The sequence below is a fragment of the Epinephelus fuscoguttatus genome, linkage group LG22 (genome assembly GCF_011397635.1).
Source record: "Epinephelus fuscoguttatus linkage group LG22, E.fuscoguttatus.final_Chr_v1".
NCBI lineage: Eukaryota > Metazoa > Chordata > Actinopteri > Perciformes > Serranidae > Epinephelus > Epinephelus fuscoguttatus.
In genome coordinates, this window is record NC_064773.1 from 5,076,965 (window position 1) to 5,101,561 (window position 24,597).

The following is a 24,597-nucleotide window of genomic DNA, read 5'->3' on the forward strand; positions in this document are numbered from 1 at the left end:
CTGCTCACTGACCCTCACACACTAATGTCTGCACCGGTGGTCTCGACATGACTTAAAGTGTGTGTCTCTCTATGTCTGTCTCACACACACACACACACACACACACACACACACACACACAAACACACTTGATGTCCTCTGCCCCTGAAGAGGCCTCCCGGCTATACTGTGCTGCTGTCTGCTAGTTTTAATGGTCTCTGCCAGACTGGGCTGGACGACGCTCAGCCGCGCTGAAGGAGAAACATATCGCAGCTGTCCAGGGAAAACCTCGTATCTCCCGACTGGTTTTGGGTTCTGAGCACCGTGTTCTTTTGGGTTCCTCCTGTGGGATTTCTAAGGATCTAATCAAGCCGAGTTTTGTCAGGTTTTGCGGTCCAGTGGCAGACGGAGGAACACTTTGAAGAAAGGTCAAGTTGCAGCTTCAGCTTAAAGCTCAGTGTGATAAAACAGCTTTTAAAGGGGAACTGGTGTTGCAGTTCAAGTACTTAGGATCTAATGAAGCTTTTAGCTTCATATTAAAAACCTTTAAAATCACCTTTTTTCCTTTCATTTCATACTTGACACTAGTGGGAAATACAGCCAATCACATAAATAACCTCTTTAAAGCCGCTACAGAAGCTTTACCTGACGAATTTAATTGACGGAAAGGCGCATCCATCGAATTCCGGATCCTGTCTCTCTCACCCTGGTTCCGGTTGCTTACCAAAATGGCCACTAAATGGACCCAGACTAACAACAGTAAAAAAACAATCTTGTGCTTTATTTACGCTCATTTAAAACTACACCAACCTACAGTTATGAGTCCTGACCTTATGCTACTGTGCAAAAATTATTACATTCACTAAAGCTTTAGATGTAAAAGCAGTTTGTCACCCTTAACCCAGTGACACCTGGAGTGACATCATTTTTTTGTGCTGCTTTCAGATGCCTTTCACAAATATTCAAGTCTTTGAACTCTGAGCAAACTGGTGTGATTCCTTCCAAAAACATGAGAAAAAAAGGCAACGAGCCACCTGGTCCCACAAATTGAAAAAAAAAAAAAAAAGAAGATTTCTAAAATTATTTTCAAAAAAAATAGGGAAAAAAGAAAAAAGCTAGAGAAAAACTATATTTATGAATATTATATATTTAAAATTATGGTACAGAATTATTGTAATTTTTATGTCGTTTTTCCCAAGTCATTTTTACTTTTTTTTTTTTTTAACTAATTTTTATTTATTTATTTATTTATTTTAATTTTCCCTCTGACTAATTTCTTGCATTTTTTTTTGGGTCATATCTTCTTTTGCTGCCTTCTTCCTAAAAAAAAAAAAAAAAAAAAAAAAAAAAACCCAATTGCTCAGGTTTCAAAGGGTTAAGCGAGGCGTGGTGTAAATGTGGTTTATGTTCAAATTCGATTAAACAGTTCCCTCTTGATGCCATTTGGGGACACTGGTGTACAAAAATGATTAAGCAGAAAACCTAAATATAGAAAACTCCCTTAAATATTTTGCACAAGCTATAAAAACTGACTTATCTACTTGTAAAACCCACTTATCTCCAAAACGTCAACTTTTCATGCCGAGAAAAATAGTGCTTTTTAAGATTTAATAGATGATCTAGTGAGAATTAAAGATTTTACATATTTATATACACTGTATATGGAAAATTCTATGACATAACACTGTGAAAAATGTTTTAACGTAATATAAAGTTGGTGTCTGGGCTGCTTTGAACATTTCAGTTGACTGAATCTTAGAAGAAAAGTTGAGGTAATTTTTTTTATGATTCCAAATAAATTAACTTTCCAAGTCAAATAATGTTGACATCAATTAAGTCGTACTGAAATTCTTTAGTTTAGTTACTTGATCTGAATTCATTCATTTTCATTCATTATCTGTTAGGTGTCACTAAGGGGCTGGAACCTGTCCCAGCTGACAATTTAGAGTCACCAATTAAACTGCATGTCTTTGGACTGTGGGAGGAAGCTGGAGCACCTGGAGGAAACCCACGCTGACACAGGGAGAACATGCAAACTCCACAAAGGGGGGCTCCTCCACCCCAAGGTTCGAACCAGGAACCTAACTGACTTAAAGCATTTAGCTACAATTGAATTAGGTTAATCTGACTGGAGGAAAATCACCTCAAATTCAGTAAATTTAAAATTTTACGGCAGCCTTGAAACTTTTCTAAGTCAAAACAGTGTGTGGAAATATCGTCTGCAAAGCTGATTAAAACTCTTAAACCATGTTTCAGGGGATTAAAACTAGAGTTAAAGTCCTCTCCTGGTTTTGCAACATAACACTGCACACTCTGCCCTATTTGATGACATCATACCAAAGAGGTCATTTCACTGATATCAGCAAAAAGTGTTTGCAGTAAAAGGCAGTCAATGCACATTAGGGTCTCCCTGTCACTCTCTGTTAGCAAGGGCTGCTCCTGAGCAGCACACCCCACTTTGGCTGAATTCTAAATGTGTGTGAGAGTTGGGGACAGGCTGGAGAAACAATGTTTTATGACTCCTTAGTGGGATTAATTAGCCTGAGAAGTAGAGGAAGAAGAATCCTTAATGGAGCATATAATCCTTTGGTTTATCTCAGCGCTGAAAACCCACTATATATGGAGATACAGGGTTTTAGCTGGACAGGGTGTAAAAAATACTCCAGCATAGTGGAGTCCAGACGGGCGGTGGCGTACAACATGAATGCAGCTGTAGTGAATCGCACAGTAAAACCCCCCAAAGCTGCTCTAAGTTGTACACTGTGCAGTGATTTCTCCTCTCAATGCAAATGGAGGATGGAGGGATATTCTCCGGCCACTCAAAACACTGTACGCTCCACCTGCAGTGCATCGGAGCGCGCTCCAACTGTAATTGGCCATCGCATCGGTGACAGAGAGAGGCCCTCCATTTATCACTATCCCCCCCTCTTCATTCGTCTCTCTCGGCACCCTCGTCGCCAACTCCGACCAATCTCTCCCTCACTCTCCAATCCCCCCCCACACACCCGCCTGCCTTTGCCCCACCCTCCCCGTACTCCCTTCCCTTCCATCCCTCCTGCACCTCTGTCCTCCTTCTCCTCCCTCTCCACCCTCTCCTCCCTCCCTCTCTGCTCCTTTTCCTCATTAAAGTGGGACCCAGGCAGTAGCGGTCACTGCCTCTCATTTATTTTCATTTGAAACTGGTGCAGCTCCACTGATCCTCTGGGGCTGCAGGAGAGAGAGCAGGATGGTGTCATTCTGATAACAACTGACACACACACACACACACACACACACACACACCCCCTCACAAACACACACACACACACACACACACACACAGACGCACACGGATGTACTGTACGTGCACAAACTCTCACACACACTCAGAAAAATGGAGGAATACAACACATCGCCCGCATATGCGATACGCACACAATAGGAAAGTAACCATTTGCAAATACACACACACACACACACACACACACACACACTCACAAACACAAAGGGAGGTGTCTACGCATCCGCCCGCAAATAGATGCACTTTCACACCCATTTCAATTCATTTCACGCACATATTCACACATTTCATGTACCTGCAAGCGCCCGTGCTCTGTTCCCTCCCTCCTCGTTCACATATGCACCCTCTCCCTCCCAACCCCGCGAACGCCACCCCCCACCCTGCCACGCCACCCCCCCTTGATTGTGTGATTGTGCGAAGGTGATGATAGCACGGTGTGAATCAGGGGCTGATAAACCTGCGCCCATTGTCACCTGGATGATTGCGAGTATCGATCTGCGCCTGGGTGTACGGTGCATGTGTGCGTGCATGAGTATTTGCCGGCGCCCCCCCCCCAGCCCGCACTCCCCTCCCCGAACCCTCGCCCAGCCCTCACTTCCTGTACGTGTGTGTCCATGCATTGTATTAGAGTCGTGTCGAGAGCGGCCCTGCCTGACACTCTTTGATTGAAAAGGTGCTCGGCAGATTAAATCGTTGTAGCGGAGACGAGGTGCGCTCCCCTTCGCCGAGGCGATGACGGCTGGTTTAGCAGATTCAAGAAGGCTGGGAGGAGTGGGTGTGCGTGGGGGGTGGTAGAAGAGGCTGTTTAAACGCCCATTGCCCTGACCCATTTGGCTAAATGGCCGGGAGAGGCAGTGACTCTCAACCAACGGTCATATCTGTAATAGAAGACTAATATCCTCCACACCATTAGCTAGGCACACTGTGTGGGGTGAGTGGGAGGGGACGCTTGGTTTAACCGCCAAACCCAGAGGATGGGAAAGAAGAGGAAAGTGGAAGGGTGGAGCATAAAAAAATATATCAACTCACAGTCAAACTCTCATAGGAAAACGCTCTGATTATCTCGGCTTTCACCAAAATTCCTCCCCGTAGATTCCTCCCCTACTTCCTGTCATACCGCAGCCTGTAAGTATCCAGACACCACTTTAACACATTGGATTGGAAGTGACACGGCGACTATGAAGTTCCAACTTTTACAGAGTGCTCTGAGTATAGCACTCTTATAAAGTTGGAGGACTCGCGAGAGACAGATTGAAAAGAGAATTGGCAAAAATCGAAGCAGCAGAGGCCGACGCACCCTCACTTTAAGTCTCTCGGATGAGTCCGAAAACTGGATCTGCACTTCCTGTGATACAGCTTGATGGTTTCTCTTTGTCTCCCTGCCTGGTAAACACCACAAAGCCCCCCCCCCCCCCCCCCCGGATTTGTAAAGCAGAGCATCACAAATCAGAGCAACAAACAACATTACACAACAGCTTTCCCAGAACTCTGAGTGACTAATAAACTGATTTGATGTGTAAAATCAATGAACTTCCACTTTCAGCTTTTAATTTGTCTGCATCCACATCACATGAACACTTAAGGAGATGCGGCATTTTTTGCTCAATCTATTGGATAGATTACATTTACTATTTGGATAAAGTGACTGAATGACATCAGCAGAAACTTGACACTTTCCCTGGTGATGCCGTGCCAGGCCGTGACAGCTGCCATCTTCACTTCTCGCTCGTTACTCAGGACTTTTGGCCTCTAGTCTGGTCTTCAGCAGGTGAGTCACTTGATGAGTTGGACTGAGGTCAGTTGGCTGACTCGAACATTCAAGACTTCTACACCATTTGGCCCTGACGACTTCTTGATTGCTTTGGCTGCTTAATTAGGATCTTTGTTCTGCTGCGGATTTCTCCTGAAACTGTGAGACTCTTTTAAAAAGTGCCACTAATCCTAAACTGTGAACACCCTCAATCTAACTTTATCTGTTTGTCTGTCCTTAAACTTTCTTGACATTCGTTCATCTGATCAACTTCATACTCGCCAAGTGTTTTGCTGAGGACCCAAGGAGGTGCAGTGTTGAGCCTGAGCTCTTGAGATCTACAGGATGCCACACTTTTTTATAGGATGAGAAAGCTTGTTGCCTTTGTTGGTTAGATTTAGACATAAGGAGCGAAATTGGTTAGAATATCAGGGTAACCCAATTAGAGGCAGAGTAAGGAAGAGTAGGGCAGGTCACGCCTTCATCATGCCTAAGGGGACCCCTATTAACTGCATGCTGGGTACAGCCATGGATGTATAAAGAACTGGATACAGCACTGGAGACGAGGCCCCATTCATTCCTAGAAAAGTTGCCCAGTGACACATGAAGTCAAAATGATCGACTACCTGGGTATAAAATTACCCAGATCTTAACGCATTGTTCTGCCCCTAGAGCAAACGCACTACACACTTTCGCCGGCCGAGCAGCTGACTTCCAGTTAAGCTCTCCGCTAATTTGATTGGAGATAAAATAATTTCATGATGCAGTTCTATAAGACCAGGGGTAGGCAACCTGCGCTCCCAAACCGGATGCAGCTCTTCAGACATTCCCTTCTAGCTCCCTGTGGTTGTGACATAAAATTATATGGAAATGAATAACGGTTATTTTTAAACATTCATATTTTCATTTCTCATTGTTGCATTGTTTGTCATTCTACAATGTGACGCCTATACATCGAATTAAAAAATGTTTTAACGTTTGGTCAATTAAAATGTGCGTCATATGTCTACGACCTGGTGCCTTTTCCTCTAAAAGTCTTCCAAATTCCAAATCCAAAAAAGGAAAATAGAGGATTTAATAATGTGTGGACAGATTCATTTGCTACCTATTTGCAATGTTGATGGGATAATTTCAACTTAATAGGCTGCTACCTTTATTCAAATGTGCTTCGCAGCCCCAGACAGATTTTTTCTTTTTTTGGCCAATAATGCCTCTTTTATTAGTAAAGGTTGCCGACCCCTGGTCTAGACTTTTGAAATGTTATGAAACTGAATGTATTAAATCCTTATAATGAAGTAGTACAGGTAGTACATTTTGCTTTGCTTTATTTGGGCCCCATTGCATCACAAGACGGATGTTATTCCATTGTTTGGCCATTGTGAAAACCGGTGTCAAAGCCTGGAACTCTTCCGGGAGCCTGATTGAGAGAGGACCAGCTCTTAACGCCATGCTGGGTATAGCTTGCTTGTTCCAGTATATTCAAGAACAGATGAAGAGAAACCGGAGATGTAACGTTACAGCAAACTCAAACCTTTCAAGCATCAGCAATCTTACTTTTGGAATAAATGCTTTTGTCCCTGAAAATAGCCAAACATTGACTTGTTGAGGGCATAAAATGTTCGTGGCCTTTTGCATCTGAATGTTGCCTATACTCCAGCTTTGCTTCAGGACTCCATTATGCCATGGCAGGTGTATTGATCTGGACACAAGGAAGTGCAGTGTTGGATGTGAAGTTTGAACAAGCGGTCTTCCAGAAAGGTGCAAGCAGCAATCGGCCCGTTCTGAGCAGGCGGTTTTAAAGAGGCTCTGCACTAGTAAAAGCTGAAAGTCATGATTCAAACCTCATAGTTATTGTTTCAGACCCAAAACAATGAAAATGTTCTTAATCTCTCTGACTGCATTATTTATTTCTGCTGTATTGAATCCTTCTGCACTACAAAGGCATCCGTCCTCTGATGTTCACTGCTACCTCAACCCGACTGCAGTCACTCTACCGTCCTGCACATGGGCTAAACCTCTGGAAAATTTCCCCCGTGTTTCTGGCTCGGAGCGACCGCCTGATGCAGAAACCGTTCAAAGTCATATTTTTCATCGGGAAATTGCAAATGAAGTGCATGCCTCAAAAGCAGTTTCATTTGTCACCCAATGAAGCATTCACCGATTCAGTCAGTAAATTATGGTGCAATAAATTACTACCTGCAAACATCAATGAAATATGTTGACTCGTTGCAAAACAAGTCAACCTCAGCATGACTGTTTTTCATGATCAGGGTGCGCAGCAGACGCTTGTCTCAATCTTTTATGCAACAGGAGGGGAGTTCAGAAGAAATATCATCATCCATCATCTCTCCGTTTGGGTTTAAAACGTACAGGAAAGGAGACAGACCTGGACTGATAAAATTAAATAACAACAAACACAAATTCAGTTGGCTTGGAAAATGTCAAATCCAGCTTCGGTCGAGCGGGTGCCTCTGGTCTTAACACTGAGACCCTCCCATCTATCTTTCTTCTAAAGCAATCAATACCACAAAACAAACCCCACTGACACAAATCTGGGTTTTAGAGATCTTTGCTGCCTTTGAAGGTGAATACTGATAGAAATTTGGATCGTCCTGAATCAAGTTTCTAGTGTTCTAAAGCAACTGAAAAGTAGAGTCTTATTTTGAACAATTAGAGATACAATAAAATGTTTAGGGCATGGTTACACACCCAAAATGATCATATTATGGCAAATATTTGCCTCCCATTCACATCAATTCAATGTGAATAAAGAAGCCAATAAGAAATTTGCTTTCGCTGAAAATTTGCATGTGGAGTTCAACTTTGGCGATATTTGACCAGCGAAGTCACAGCCTCAACCAGTAACAACGTCGTATGTGTGCAGGAGACAGTGATTGTTGCCTTGTTCAACCAGCCAATACTGTATGATAATGGCCTTTAAAAATACACACTGCCACCAAATGAGAACATTAATTTTCATGGTTCTGATCATGGACGTATGAAGAGACCTGGATACAGTACTGGAGGCAGGCCCAGTTTATTTCTATGAAAGCTGCTCAGTGGCACATGAAGCCAAAGAAGCTGTATTTCCGCAGTATGAAACTGGCTAACTTCAGCTAACTTCTGCTGACCGAACGGCTAAATTTCAGTTTAGCGTTTCGCTAACTTGAATAGGTATAAAACTAATTAATCGTGCTGCTCTTCTAGACTTCTGAAATGTTATCAAACCGAATTGATTAGGTCCCAATAATGAGTCATTTCTCGAGGGGTGTGGCACTCAAACAAACGTTTCCATTGTACCGACACCTCTTTCTCAGTGTAAGTCTATGGGGAAAAGTCTTTTTAGGCCCCACTGCATCATGTCATGGACACGGAGGCTGTAATTCCACTTTTGGCCACTGTGTAAAATTGGCTTCAAAGCCTGGCGCTGTTTCTGGAGGCTTGGTATTTATTAGCCAGCTAGCTAACATTAGCTTTCCATGCGTCACACCTAGCACTGCCCATATTTAGCACGAATCAGGGTTCCCACACAATTTCATGGACAAAATTTCAAAACTTTTTAAAACTTTTCAAGGACCCATAATAAAAAAAGTCATGAAAAATTTCTTGCCCTAGTTTCCCAGCGTTTGTCAAACAATTAAGACTCAAACTCTATTCAAACATAATTACAGCCAGCTAGCATACATGGAGGGAGCGAGGGAACAGGGACATACGTTCGTGATGGCAAACAAAATGTTGCCACACCTAGACACATATTAGAGCTACTAACATCGACAGCTTCAGGAAACAAATATGCTAGGACAGTTATCCAAGGAACAAAAACCTCATTACACACAAGAAAATTCCATGACTGCTCCAAAACTTTCAATGATTTTCATTACTTCCATTAATTGTCCAGGCCTGGAAAATGCGATTATGAAATTCCACGACTTCTGGCGAATATCGCCTCAGCTGGCTTTGGTCACTCGTCTACGTTGAATGCGTTTTGCCACGTTGAAATATGTGACATCACCTTGTGCCAACAGAGCCCCGCCCCCTTCAAACCAGCGGCAGAAACATGTTTACAGAAAAGTCTAAGATGGATAAACTAGTATCTTTACAGTCAGGCAGATATTAATGTGCTTGTCAGTGTGTAGTTGTCGATCACTAACTGTAAGATTGATTCCCCCCCCCACGGGACTTTAAAACCTTCAGATATCAGAATTTTATTTGCAGAAACTTCAGAGTCAGCACTGCCATCATGAGAAACTACAGCTCTTGACACTAAGAAAGAAATAAGAACATAAATGATGCATATTCATGCATATGTGGGTGGAATAATACGAAAATGTAAATTCGCTGAAGGGCAAACATAACAGTATAATAAATACTGTATATAAATAAAAATAACAGATGTATCCGTGATGTCAAAGGTGAATGACAATAAACTGCCAGATATTTTATAAAAGCAGATAGATAAAAAAGAAAAGCTGCTGATGGAACCGTATGTCAGTCGGATTCTAACTTCCTAGTATCTCAGCTTTAACTGCTTGTCCCGGACACAACGCTGCTAACACAGCAGGAGGGAGACAGAGAGACAGAAAGGGAGAGCACAAAAAAAAAAAGAAAAGGAGAAGTACAAGCGTTGGATGTTACGCTTGACTGGGCAAACAGTTGCAGGAAAGCAGGGAGAAATCTCCCGCCATCGAAACAACAACACTGAGACAGAGTGCCAGGTAGGAGGCATTACAGCAAAACCTGTTCGGAGCAAGACGTCAAATCCCCTCAAATGAAGGAATAAGCCAGCACCTGTACTTTGTTTAGCCCCCTCCTCCTCCTCCTCCTCCTCTTCCTCCTCCTCCGCATTAAAATGCTCACAAACCGTGTTGATACAAAACCAACCATGCAACAATGCCACACCTCAGATGGAAGTGTAACAATCCCCGAGAGGGATGCACAGCGGCAGCATCTGGGTCAGAAAAATGGGTGACCACGTGTACATGTGTGTGTGTGTTTGTGTATGTGTGTGTGTACCTCAGCAGCAGCTCGTCGGTCCCCATGGATCCTGCGCTTGCGGCTGCAGGAGGGGGGCAGCACACGGCATCAACACACACTCTCCCCACAAAGCCCAGCTCGGACGAGTGCTCCAACATTACAAACAAACAGACGCACCTTATCAGGCTACAAGCTGCTCTCACACACTCTTCCTCTGTCGTCTTTTGTCCTCTTTTTTTCTCTCTTCCTGTTTTCACTGCCTGTCTTTGCTTCTCTGTCTCTCGCCTTGTTCCTCTCAGCCTCTGCTGTTGTTCCCTTTTCTCTCACGCAGAAACAAGCCCACCCTACCCCCCCCTCACCTCCACCACAACCACAACCACAACCACCACCTCCACTCTCCCTCTCTGCTAGAGCAGCAGAGCAGTGGAGACCCCGCTGGCCTGCCTAGCTGAAGTAATCCCCTGTGACAGCTCAGCTCATGTTGTTATGTTGTGGGCCTATTTGAGTCTAATACTACAGCTCTAGAGCAGCCTAGCCCCGGTCCAGCTCTGGACTGCCTGCATGGCCGCTGGGGCTGGCCCAGTCCGGCCCAGCGCCGTGCCAACGATGCCCACTGTTCACATTTACTGCACATCATCTCTGTGTTGTTGTCACAGCTCGGCCGGGCCAAGGCTTCAGATGTGCAGCCGGAGACAGAGTGGAAAATAAACCAACCTTAACTCAGCTTTCATGAAGTTTTTATGAGGTAAATAAATCATGTACATCATAGTAAAGCTGTACTGAACCGATGGAAAGAGGCCAAGTTCAACATCAAGTCAAGCGTGCACTGAATTTTCACAGTTTATTAAGAGAGAGTATAAATAACCGCAAAACGAGATATTAGTATATCACACAGATATGCAATAACTCCAGCCTCTGCTATTATGCCCCTGACCAGCTCTGCTCTCACTCAGAGTCTCACAAAACATAATCAGATTTGTGCTTGGAATCCAGTGAAATCAGATGAAACCAACTAGATGTGGTATTTTGATTGACCTTTTATTTGCAGCTACATCAACGGCTGCACAGTTTAGATGCTTCAATAATAAAGAGCCTTCCCAAACTCCAGCATCCAATTCTCACCTAAGCTTTCCACAAACATCCAGCGAATGGTCGGACCAAGTGTATAATAAAAGACTAAATTAGTCCTTCCCGGAAATTCTCCTATAAAAAAAAAAAAGCTCACTCACGCCCCTGAAATGTGAAATACCCATAAGTCCGAGTACAAATCCCAGGCTCTACAAGATTCTGGGGCAATAAAAGCAGGGTTTTTTAACAAAAGTTTGGGGCATGCCAAGCAGTGTTTGTAGCGACACAAACAGGTGTTTGTTTCAAACAGTTGAGGACAGCGGTCAGCGGCGTTTGCAGCAAAAAAGTAGGTGTTTTTTTAACAACAGACAGGACATGTCCAGTGGTTTCCGTAGCAACAAAAGTGGGTATTGTTTAATGTCAATTTGAGACATGCCTGGCAGTGTCTGCGGCGACAAAAGTGGGTATTTCTTAACCTTTGTTCAGAACACTTCCGGCAGTGTTTGTAGCTACAAAAGCAGGTATTTTTTAATGCCAGTTCAAGACATGTTTAATAGCGTCTGAGGCAACAAAAGCAGGTTTTTTTTCCTTAGTTTGGGACATGTTCAGCAGTGTTTCTAGGGAATATTTTAACGTCAATTCGGACTATGTCCAGCAGTGTTTGTATCAACAAAAGCAGGTATTTTTTAATGTTGGTTTAGGACATGTCCAACAGTGTTTGCAGCTACAAAAGCAGGTACTTCTTCACGTCAGTTCAGGACACTTTCAGCAGTGTTTGTAACAACAAATAATGTCAGTTCAGGACATGTCCAGCTGTGTTTGTGGCTACAAAAGCGGGTATTTTTAAATGTCAGTTCGGGACGTTTAGTAGTATTTAAGGTGACAAAAGCACGCATTTTTTTAATATCAGTTTGGTACATGTTCAGGTGTGTTTGTAGCGATAAAAGCAAGTATTTCTTATTGTCAGTTCAGGAAATACGAAGCAGTGTTTGTAGCAACAAAATAAAGTTGTTTTTTTTTTTTTTATTAATTCTATGTATGTATATTTTATGACAATTCAAGACATGTCCAAGAGTGTTTGTAGCAACAGCAGATATTTTTTTTAACATCAGTTTGGAATATGTCGAGCTGACAAAAAACTGTGCTTATAACAGATCAGGATAAGTGGGTATTCCGAAAATGAATCCCAGGTCCTGTAAGAGACATGGGCCTCCTGATATTTTCACCAAAATATTTTGGTTAAAATCTGGTGAATGCACATGATGCCCAACTTGTAAGTAAAAAAAATTACAATCACAAATTTAAAAAAAATAAATTTAAAAAAAAGATAACGTTTGTTGAGTTTCCCACCAAGTTTTCCCAAATGAATATTTTATTCATGCTCATGCATCTTGATGAACACCAACAGGTGTGACTGAGCCTTGATGCCGTAACATTACCGAGCCTTCCCCCTCCTCAGATGTCCCATCCTGTCTGGACCTATCCCTCCTGCAGGTACAGACGGCGTGCTTCGGCAGTACCTGTCTCATCCCCGGAGAGACGGCCCGGTCCAGCAGATCATGCCCAGGAAGAGGCAGCCCAGACAGGCATGTCTCAGTGAGTAGCCCTCCCCAAGGAGGCGCTGCCAGATCCTGCTCCATATACCTGGCACATCACAGCCTCTCCTCCCCATAGGAGGCTGGGCTGAAGACACAGGCAGGGAGCTGCTGATTAAAAATTCATCTCTCTGTTTATTATGATTTATGCATGTTTCACTGAGCCAGGAACGAAAAAGAGAGGAGAGGAGAACAGCTTCATTAGTGCATATTGTGTGTATGTGTGTGGGTACTATGCCTGTTTGTGCACTCTGTGTTTGTGTGTGTGTATACGTGTGTGTGTGTGGCTAGCTGGCAGGTGGGGGATAGTTAAAATTATGGATTGTACGTGAGCTTCATTAGAATGTTTGGCATACGGGGCAAAATCGTCTGTCTTCACAAAACACCTGCATTTCACTGAAAAACAACAACAATTGAAATCCTAAATTATCCGGCGTGCGCGGGCCACCGCCATTAAAATGCAGCGGGCACTTTTGCCGACTTCTAACTTGATTACCCATTTCCGCCTCTGTTGTTTACCATTCAAATCGGATCGGCCTCTCATTGCACTTTGTCTCAGCCAAAACTGATGGCAGGCGCACAACGATGACAAATATTGACACATGGCGAGCGTGTCAACAAAAAAGTGGTGAATAAGAGCAGAGAACGGGCCACCAGCACTCTGATATAATGATCTCATGCATTTCAAATCAAACAGATGCTGCAGCCACTGATCATATGTTGCTTACTGTTTATTACAGTGGAGGCTGGATGTAAAGAGGGAAATAATATACAGCATGAAAGTGTGGTGAATGGAGCGACGCTTTCGAATTAACATACACAATTAAGTCCTACAAATGTTCCAGTTTTTGTGGGCTGACAATGATGACTGATGATTTGTTATTTACACTGACAATAGCTCATATTTCTGCAGACACTCGGATATTAAAGCCGCTCTAGGCAGTATTTTTGCATAAAAAAACACTTAAATTTTAAAATGGGGCTGCAACAGTCCCATTCAGGATGCTCAAGTTAAACCCTGTTTTTCTAATTAAAATCCCCATGCCAGTTACATTATCAAGTTTTCTGCAGTGAAAAAATAAAAGTGGTGTATTGCATCCATTATAATACCCCTGCTTATTGCGTTCGAAGCAAGCCCCAAATCCATGTGGTGTTGGGTGAAGCAGCATCACTAAGGCCATGTCAGGAGACACCACTGTCCTGTTTCCCGATGTCGACGTGACGTGATCGCCTTGTGAGTGACTCCACGACATGACACAGCACAATCGCGTCAATTTGATCACTGTCACCCCGTCAACCGGCTCATACCATCTAAAGTACCTTGATGACTCCGTCTGACTGTATAGCACGTCCAGCGTGTCACATGACGTGATGCTAAGTGACACAGCCTGTGTGCTTTGCCCTTTAGACTTCTTTCCTCTCTCTCCGCCTCGGTAATCTCTGGGATCACGTGTCAGATGAGGTTGTAAACATGAGCGAGTTGCGTGCAGTTTCCTGACATCATGGTTCGTGATTTCTAAATGCTGACAAGAAACAGCAGCAACACAAAAACCTGCTGACATGCGAGAGTTGCTCCTGTGCTCCAGTGATGTAGTTTCCTCCTTCTCGTCAGGCTGGAAACTATCATGCACCATGGGACACAAATCTAAACTTTGAATATTAATGTGTGTAATTTATTAAAAAAGTCGCTTCAGGTATTAGACTTATCTAACCTGCCGTAAAGTTTTCCATGAAAGCCAAAGGTTCCTGACACACTGTTTTCATGCAGGTAAGAGAATTTCCAAAGTACCAAGACAATGGCTGGTGAATAATGTTAAATACCCATAAATCTGGGTACAAATTCCAGGTTCTAGAGGATTCTGGGGCAACAAAAGCAGTTCTTCTTAAAAAAAAGTTCAGGACATTTCCGGCGGCGTTTGTAGTAACAAAAGCAGGTACTTCTTAAACACTTGTTCGGGACATGCCAAGCGATGTTTGTAGCGACAAAAGCAAGTATTTTGTGCATCAGTTCGGGATATGTCCAGTCACGTCTGTCCCAACAAAAGCAGGTATTTTCCGTAAAAGGGAGTGGGGCTTGTCCAGCAGCGTTTGTAGCGACAAAAGTGGGTATTTTTTGACATCAGCTTGGGACATGTCTAGCGATATTTGTTGCAATAAAAGCACTTATTTTTAAAGTCAGTTTGGGACATATCTGGTGGTGTTTGTAGCAAAAAACATTGATATTTTTAATACGTTTTTGGGACGTGTCCAGCAGTACTTTTAACATCAGTTTCGGACATTTCCAGCGGCATTTGTAGCGGCAAATATGACTAAGTCAAAAGTAAATCTGGGGCATTCTCAGTGGAGTTTGAAGCAATAAATGCAGGCATTTTCTACCAACAGGTTATGACATGTCTGGTGATGTTTGTAGCAACAAAAGCATGTACGTTTTAAGGTCAGTTTGGGATATGTCCAGCAGTGTTTGTGGCGACAAAAGCAGGTATTAATTAACGTCCATTTGGGATATACAGGCATGTACTGTATGTATGTTTTATATCAGGACCTGTCCAGCTGTGTTCGCAGCGACAAAAGTGGCATTTCTTTTCTTTGTTTTTTGAAGAGTTTGGGGCATGTCATGCCATCTTCACAGTGACAAAAGCAGGTTTTAACATTAGTTTGAGACATATCCAGCCATGTTTGTGGTGACCAAACCCTAACCCTAACCTTAAGGTTTTTAAACCTAAACCTAACCACACGTTAACCACAGTGCTTTCACAACATGAAGAATTATGAAGAAATACAAGGTTTCGACATATCCGCAAATATGAAACGTTTTGCAGAAACACACAATACCAATGTTTATTCTGGTGACTGGGTTGCACAACTCCTCAAAACCAAGCTCATTTCACTGTGGTGCCATCCAGTTGCCTTTAAAATTGGTACTTCCACACTAAATGCATTTCATCTTATGAGAACGTCTCTGAAGGTATCTGTCTCTATCTGCCTGCTGCTCTAAACCTGCTCTCTGCACGTGCTCCTGTGTTGAAGGGCTACTGTTGGAGGACATATGGCATCGTCTGGGAGAGACATAAGCTAGAGGTTGCAGGGAGGAGACACTGGTGCCATCCAGTAGCTCCCTGTGTGCAGTATGCCAAATTTAGCCCCACTGAAATCCTGGTTTTTACAGGATTTCATAGGTTTGGAGTCCACTGGCCTCCCCGCTGAGCTGTGACATCATGCCTTCTGAAGACGAGCATGCTGTTTTTGTCATTCGCAGGAAACACACTCACTCCGGTGCTGACATCGCAGTAACTTGAGGCCACGACTCAAACCGAGCAGCCTCTGTCTCTTTTAAATTGTGTTTACAATTTAATGACCTATTTGTGTTTGTTGTTTCCGGCGAGTGCCTGCTTCCCTCTCCCTCTCTCCATCCCTCTCCCTCTGTATCTCTCGCTCCCTAACACGCTCTGACAGCGAAAGGTCAATGCCCATTGGCTACATGGGGGGCACTGAGTGATGTAAGGGGGGGTTGTCATGGTAACATGCAGGGCTCGGCGAGGACGCAGGATGCTTTTTGTGCCAAACACCAAGGCCGGGACTCAAGCGGGATCAAAAGACTCGAGAGCTCGACTCGCCGGGCGGAAGCGCGCCGGACTGGGGCCGCTTTAATTGACTGGCGGTTTACTGGCCCGGCAAATGGGAGGGGTGGGACTGGGCCAGTCGTGCCAGTGAAGCAGATCTGCATGTAAGAAACAGACAGAGGCCTAAAGACAGTCGGTTGCAGCAGCTCTGTTATGTCTGTGAGCCTACATTCTGCTGAGCTTGGCTTCATATTAATAAAAGAGGGATTACCAAAGTCTGCAGGCTCCTCTTTGGCCCCTCTCCAGCCGAGAGCCAAGCGAGGGGTTCGCTCCCTCCACCCCGTCCGCCTCCCTCCTGCCATCCTTTGCTCCCTTTTCTTACTCCCCTCAGCATGCTGCTCACGTTCATCCCATTCAAAAAAAAAGAAGAAAAAAAACCACTCTCATCTGCCTTTCCTCCTGTCTGTCTCTGTTCCATTTCTCTCCACTCTCCCTGTAAGTACAGGAGGGGAAAAAATGCACCAAAACACAGATAAATTATTTAGATTTTTTTCCCCAAAGAGAGAAGAAAAAAAATGCTTGACTCTGCAGTTTGAAAGAAAGGAGGGGAAGGAGGGTGTGCAGGGGGGTGAGAAATAAAAATTGCATTAGATACAAGATTCCGCAATCAGCCGGCGATATGAAGAATTAATCTTATCTTTCACCGGCACACACGGCCAAGTAGGAGAGCGCCTCCAAAGACTTCAAGATGACAACGGGACGAATTCTCCTTTCCATTACGCCGCCATTCAGCCATTGTGGCGGCCGACACCTGGCGATAAGCGGACGTATTGTTGCCACTGACAATGTCATTATGGGACAGTAAACAAGCGATGCAGCGGAGGGTCGGGATAAACCAGGCGGGGCCAGAAGGTCACCAAGACAATCTGGAATGAAAGGATGCAAGACCCCGAGGGAGAGATAAGATTCCTCTTCTTTCTCTTCTTCTTCATCTAAATCTTTTCTCGCTCACTCTCTCTCTAAAGCCAAGGACGGGCGTACGCTTAGAACAAAGCCCCGGCACTGCCGCGTAATCAACTCCTCTGTACTCCAACAGCAGCAACACAATCTTCCCTGGAGGTCATCCACGGGAAGAGGCTTAGGAGGCAGAACGGCTGCAGGATCATGGGCTATTAAGATGGGAAAATAGGATGACATTCACCCGGCCTCTCACCCCGTTTTCCTCCACAAACAGTTTGTATATGAACAAACGTGAACACAGGCTGCAGTCAGACTGATGCAGGTGTTTGAGGAGACGCAGCTGTAAATGCTGTTCACAGATTTCGCACAATCTGAATCTTAGTCCAAGAGAAATGTCAAGACTTCACAAGCAAACAGAACGTCGTCTGAAGATTCCACCCTTTGCAATCTTTGAACACTTTGCTTTGGTTTAAACGTTAACAGTGTTTCAAATCTGATCAAGTCCTTACAATGCACAGGCAGAACAAACAGACATTCAAGGTACGTCTTAAGTAAGGCAAGTCCAAGTCAAGATGAGGTTGAATAACCCTAACCCTACCCCTAAGCTGCAAATGGATGACAAGAGTTCCTGAGAAACCAATCTGTTTCCATGTACTGTTGTACCGCAGTTGGTTACAATTCCCCTGTCTTTCTTAAGCCCTCCTCTGACACTTCTAGCACCTGCAGTACACCTTAAAGTCTTCTGTCTGATCTGGGCCTGAAGGCCAATCCACGGTGTTCACATCCATGCAGCCTCTGACTTTCGTGTGACACAAATTTGGCCATCAACCGAACACCAATCTGATCTGATAGCAGTACTCTCCTTTCTCAAATTCAAAAGCTACATACCTCACTCTGTGGAACTCACTGGAAGTATTTTTAAGTAAGGCAAAATGAGGCCAGAGATTGCTGTGGCTGACATTGACAAAGACAGTGAACTGAATGTGGATTTGTTACATCATAGCAGACACCGTGTTCACGTCATCATGTTGATATCAGCACTGGTACAAATACGTTGGATTGGATCAGTGGATCTGTAATACTTTGACATTCACATGTGCGTTCACCTATCCTGGAAAATACAACCCGTTCTCATTCTGAAGGCGTCGAATACGGCAGCTTGGTTAGTGTCTCTTGGCGTCTGATACCAGTGCAGAAGGCACCTTTAGCGTCTAAATGAGACACACTGGGCCTTCAACTAACTCCAGTGTAAAACCAACCATTCCACTGACGGAGTCTAAAGAACGAGAAAGTCTGTGTAGGGAGGAGATCAGGATGGAGAGGTCGGTCCAACAGACACAGGACTTTCACCCAGGACAGCGCTACTCGTCTCCCTTGAGAAACCAAAAGACAATCCTAAGATGTAGTTACTCTGACATACGCAACATGACTCAAGTGACACATACCAGTTAGCCTACGGACGCAACCTAAGTTACGTAATGAATAGGGATGATTTGAACTGGATTTTGAACAGGAAGTGGGTATTACTTAAACTGGAAATAGGTGGAGCCTAAACAGAAGTTGTTAGAACATTGATATGGGTTGATCAGAAGTTGCTTTATTTATCATTTATATTAAAGCATTTACAGAACAACCTCAGAATTGACCTTCAGATGATTTTTGATCACAAGGGTAAGAGACTGACCACAGCTACCCAGTGGGGACTTTCCTTTATCAGGAGTACGGTTTTCGACACATTTGATACTCGTACTCGTAAAAGGTACATTATCCATATCGGAAACTTGTTTCATCTGAGTATTCTGGCTCAACTCTGGTAACAAACATACTTAATTTAACCCAAACCATGATCTTACCAAGTAGTTTTGACACCTTCATCTAAAGTAGTAATGTACATTTCATGTGAAGATGAAATTTTATTTTGAAAAGACTGTATATATGTAATAAGCGGAATCCGACTCGTCCAAAACTGATGCTAAAGGGGTACCTCAAGGGTCATAGTTTGAAGCGTAGGGCCACTGCCCAAGCTGTTGTATATCATGAGTTTGGAGTGAGGTTGTGTTGGATGATAAGACCCTGAATAGTCTTTTAAGTCAGTGGTTCCTAACTAGTGGGATGGTCCCAATCCAAATGGACCACAAGTGACTTGCAAATGTGTCAAGTTTACAAAAACACACTTTATATTTTAAGTACAGTAAATTTTCCTGCTGTAGAGTGAGTGACTAATGGGAAGCTGCTTGACAGACACAGCAAACTAACTCAACGACATGGCCAAACACAAGTATGACTCTGATTATATTAAACTGCGGGACCTTGAACTCATGACTAAGGGGAAATCTGAACCCAGTGATCAGACCAGTTGAGACCTGCTGATTTAAGTAACTATTTAAATATGTAAAATTTTGTTTTCGTCCATTTCAAAACCAAACACCAACAGATAAAACAGTCAAAATAAATTTTACCCACTATAATTAGAGCTTGGCAATATATCGATATTACATTGATACTGTGATATGAGACTTTGAATGTTGTTATATTGTCTTTTCCTGGTTTTTAAGGTTGTATTACAGTAAAGTGATGTCATTTTCTGAACTGACCAGTCTGTCCTATTATTTGCCTTTATCCAACTAGTCACTATAGTCACATTACTGGTGATTATTTATCAAAAAATCAGTGGAAAGATTTTGTGTAAGCACCAAAAGTCAACCCTAAAATATCAATATCAAGGTATTTCATTGAAAATATAGTGATTTTTCATTGTCTATACATTGCCAAGACCTAACTATGATCATAACAGGTGTGTAGGACTGAAAACTGTAGATTCAATAAAGAGTTGACCTTGAAATGACACTGCCAAATACAAGTGTTTCCAGATCTTTGGTTGGTTAAAAGAGAACATGAGATTCTTTAGAGCTTTAAAACGAGAATGGGAATCAGAAATCATTTTCAAGCGTCCGACCATTTCTGAATCACACAAGCTGCATGACACCCATCATCAGATCAGGCTACACCTGACACTCACACACACTCAGTCACAGCAGGTTGGTTGAGCATGGAGGTGGCAGGAGTGGTCCTGTTCCATTTGCAGACATTAGCACAGGGAGATTAATTTGTCCCCTTCCATTAGGTGGGAAAGCGGCCGTCATGGCTGCTCAATTATCCCTTAACAAAAAGAAAAATACACAAACACACAGGAGCCATCCAAATAATAAGCGCCGTATAAGTGTGTGTGTTGCATCATAAGGATGCATACGTGCGCAGGTATTGTTTGCATATAGAAGCCGGGAGTGGAGGAGTGCCCGGGGTCAGGTGTGGCTGTGTTTTCCACAGCAGCTGATGGCTCATTAATAGCAAAATGTGCATTTTCTACGTCTCATATTCGGCACTGAAATAGAGCGAAAGAGATGACGTGAGAGGAGTAAAACAAAGGGGTAGAAAGAGGGAACGAGGGACGACGAGAAAGAGAGAGATAGACGTTGTTGTTGTTGTTGTTGTTGTGTTTAGACTTGCCGTCTTCCTGCCGCTCTCTCCTCTTTTGTGAAGATTTCGACTTCATTAGAATTATAATGAACATCAGCGAGGCTTGCTGAAATATTTTTGGCTCCTTGAAAATAAATGAATACACAAGCAAATCAATTCAAATCTGCCCATTATGCCTGTTTTCTGGGTCGTATGAAACGTGCATAATGGGCCACACTATAGGCACACAGCGCTGTATGTTGCAGGCGGCCGCGATAATAAGCTAAAATTAGAGGATCATTTGTCATCATTCCCAACATCGTTACATATTGTAAAATCAATTTCATATCCGCGACGACATCAACGGGCTCGTGACGGCGTATTGACTGACTGAGAGACATATCAGAGCATTATAGCGCTGATGTTAACACTACAGCGCAGTCATGAGGAATGTTGGTATGTTTCGTGTGTGTGTGTGTGTGTGTGTGTGTGTGTGTGTGTGTGTTTGGCTGTCGTGCTCCGCCGGTGTGATGATGTTGCTGTGTAGTGAGACTCGCTAATTGGCTCACCTGTCTCTCAGCCATCTGGAGCCTCTCAAAAAAAAGGGGGGGGGGGGACAAAAAAAAACCCACGTCACACCGAGTTCCCCCAACACACACACACACACACAGAGTGCCGTGCATATGCGCCTAAATACAGCAAAAGACAAATGTGGAAACGTGCAAACGAGCAAATGTAAATGAAACACAGAAGTCAGAGCAAATCTAAAGATGTTTCCACGCCACGCTCTCGTTATTGAAGGTTTTATTTTGCTCGCAGGAAGTGATTTAAGAAACAAAAACAACCAGTGTGGGTCTTTTTTTTTCCGAGTGGTGTTCTAATCAAAAGAATGCTTCAAAATTAACGCGATAATGATTAATTGCAGCGACAATGAGGTTTGTGCCGGGGTGGAAGTTGGTAGTAAGAGCGAGCGTGCAATCAGGACGGAATTAAATGTGCACTAATAACAAATAATGCGTTATAAATAAATACTGTTGTTGTTTTAGGAAAGCGCCGGAATGTGAAGACGACACACCCTCGACTCCAGCTTCTGCCCCCCCACCTCGAGAGCATCAGCTGGAAGAAAAAACACTCCACTATCCCAGAACACCCTGGGGCATGCCGCTCTGTGTGTGTGTCTGTGTGTGTGTGTGTGGTAGTTTGGACGCTCTCATACCAGCAGTGTTTCAGGAGGATGGAAGATGTGACAAAGTGTGTGTCCGCACGTGTGTGTGTGTGTGTGTGTGTGTGTGTGCTTCTGGATTGATTTACAGGCTACGTCAAAAGAACGAGGAGGTCAGGATGTGTTGCTGATAACCATGGTAACCTCTGTCACTGCCGCCATCTTGGGGAAATGTGACTTATATAATAATGTTATTATGTGAAAGAAAAAAATAATCAGCATAAGAATAAATAATTAAAAAACTAAGTGAGATAATGAATAAATAATAATATAAAGATTATAAATGCTATGAAAACAAATAATGAAATTCAACTGGAAAAATAAAAGCATTATTATAATGAAAAGGACTATTTAGAAAATGTTATACATAAAGAATAAAAATAAGTGAGATAAAGAACAAATAACAATTTAAAGATGACAAATGCTATGAAAACAAATAAATAAAATTAGGAAAATAAAAATATTATTTTAATGAATATTATTAATAATAAACTACTATTGAAAAAATGCTTTAAAATACATTATACATAAAAAATTAATGAGATAATAAATAATTAATAATGTTAAGATGACAAATTCTATAAAAACAAACTGGAAAAATATATGAATTATAATGATTGATGTTACTGAAATTCATTAACAACCAATTATACAACACTATAACGAAAAATTTAAAATATAAGTCTTAAATAATAAAAACAATAAATATATAAAATAATAAATAAAATAATATTAGTTAATTTAAAAAGATCAAATATTAATACAACTACTAACACTAAAAGAACTAAATAAAACGTAATAATTCACGACAACTACTACCTTTAATAATAATACCTATATAATTACAGTTATTATTTATAAATTGTAAAAATAAAACAAATAATAATATCAATAATACATTAAAAAATAAATACTAAAATTAATTAGATTATTGTAAAAAAAAAAAAAAAAGACCAAGAAAAAAAACATAAAAATAATGAAAAAACACAAAAAATAATAAGTGATATGAAAACGATTATCATTATCATTATTGCTTTTTTGGAGAGACCTCCAACAGCAGTAATAAAGGCTAGGAGCGTGTGCGTGTGTGTGTGTGTGTGTGTGTGTGTGTGTGTGTGTAATAGTTTTTATTCTCTCAGTACCCAATGTGTTCCAGGTCAATGGTCTGAATCACACACAAAGAAGTAAGCCCCTCCCGAGCCACTGTATGTTCACCTGCCACACAGTGTGTGTGTGTGTGTGTGTGTGTGTGTGTGTGCCTTGTCCACAAATTGAACTCGTGTCACTCGGAGAGAAAGAAAAACGTTCCTGAGAGAGAAAAGACAGATTGTGAAGAAGTGAAGGCAGAGAAGGCGTCTAAGCGCCCGTCCAGCTCTCTGCAGACGTCCCTCCCTCCTCCCCCGCCCTCCTCTCCGTCCCTCCCCGTCATTAGCAGTTCTTCATAATTCATGTGTTTAGATGAAAAATGGATGAACAGTGAGCATGAAACCAGCACCAGCCTCCCACAATTAAAAAACCCAGTGAGAATTTCAATCCCACTTTTCCCTGCTGCGACAGTCAGAGTGCACAGAACGAGGGAGGGGTGTGTGTGACGGTCTGGATCCAGACACCAGGTGGGAAAATGAAGGGCAGACAAGGTAAAAAAAAAAACAACTTTCTGAAGGGTCGGTTCACCCAAATCACAAAACCTAGATATCCTCACTTAGCCCTGCTGGTGTCTAGCCACACAGACAGCTCTGGTTCTACCTGCTGAGATATCTGTCAGGCTAACTAAGAAATTTGAGAGAAATTCGGTGACAGTTAACTTGACGATTTGCAGTTTATATTGTACCTTAGCCATAAACATCTGCAAGCAATGATGGGACAATGAAATAACTCTTAGTGTTCATCTCTTCATTTGACCGACAGCCACACTCTGATGACATCATGACACCTGAGTGTTTTTGATATGATTTTTCAAAACCTCTTCAAATTAAAGCTGCGACAATTAATCGATTACTCAATAGCTCTCAACTACTGATTAATGGCCGACTAATTTGCTTATCAAATAATCAATTTAAGTCATATTTTAAGAGGAAAAAAAAATCTCAGATTCGACCTTCTTAAATGTAAAACTCCTCTATTTTCTTTCCTCCTCTTTAACGGTAAACTAAATATCTCTGTGAACAAAACAAGACCTCTGAGGACGTCATCTTGGGCTTTGGGAAACACAGACTGACATTTTTTACCATTTTCTGACACTGTGTGGACCAAACTAATCAACTAATCAAGAAAATAGTGGACAGATCAATCGCAACCAATCGCTAGAAAAACATTGGCATTGTATGTTTCTGCAACAATAAAAATAATCATTAACTGCAGCCCTAATCCAAATAAAAGTGATAGAGTCCAACAGCGTCCTGCTCCTGTGCTGAGACCAATCTTACCCTTGATGATAGGGATGCACGATATTGGATGTTTCAGTCGATATGCAGCTGTATAACAAATTATTTGGCCATTAACCAATATCAATATAATGCTGTTTTTCCCCACCTAAGCTTTGTGATCATGAAGTCTCCTCTGCAGTGGAATTAGCATCATATTACACATGCATACTCTTATCTTGATGGCTGACCAGCAGATGGAGAAATGAAATACAATAGTTTTCAATGTATGTGATCATTTATTGGGCAAAATACAAAAAAGCATGTTGGCCAATTTTGATAGTTCATTTTAAAGCCGATATCAGCAGATATCAGCCAAGACTGATGACG

The 24,597-nt window shown here is 42.5% G+C and overlaps 1 protein-coding gene across 3 annotated transcripts in view; it reads right to left on the reverse strand.

The window, feature by feature from the left end:
- celf2 (cugbp, Elav-like family member 2) overlaps positions 1-24,597 on the reverse strand; it is a 328,160-nt gene that overhangs the window by 228,194 nt on the left and 75,369 nt on the right. Inside the window, exon 1 of one of the 3 annotated variants that reach the window (XM_049567267.1) lies at positions 10,023-10,203. The exons of 1 other annotated variant lie outside the window; for it this stretch is intronic. In XM_049567267.1, the coding sequence (XP_049423224.1) occupies positions 10,023-10,141 (119 nt within the window). In that variant the 5' untranslated portion in view covers positions 10,142-10,203. Of the gene's footprint in view, positions 1-10,022; positions 10,204-24,597 lie in introns of those variants that run through there. One more of the 3 variants, XM_049567269.1, reaches the window with a different exon arrangement.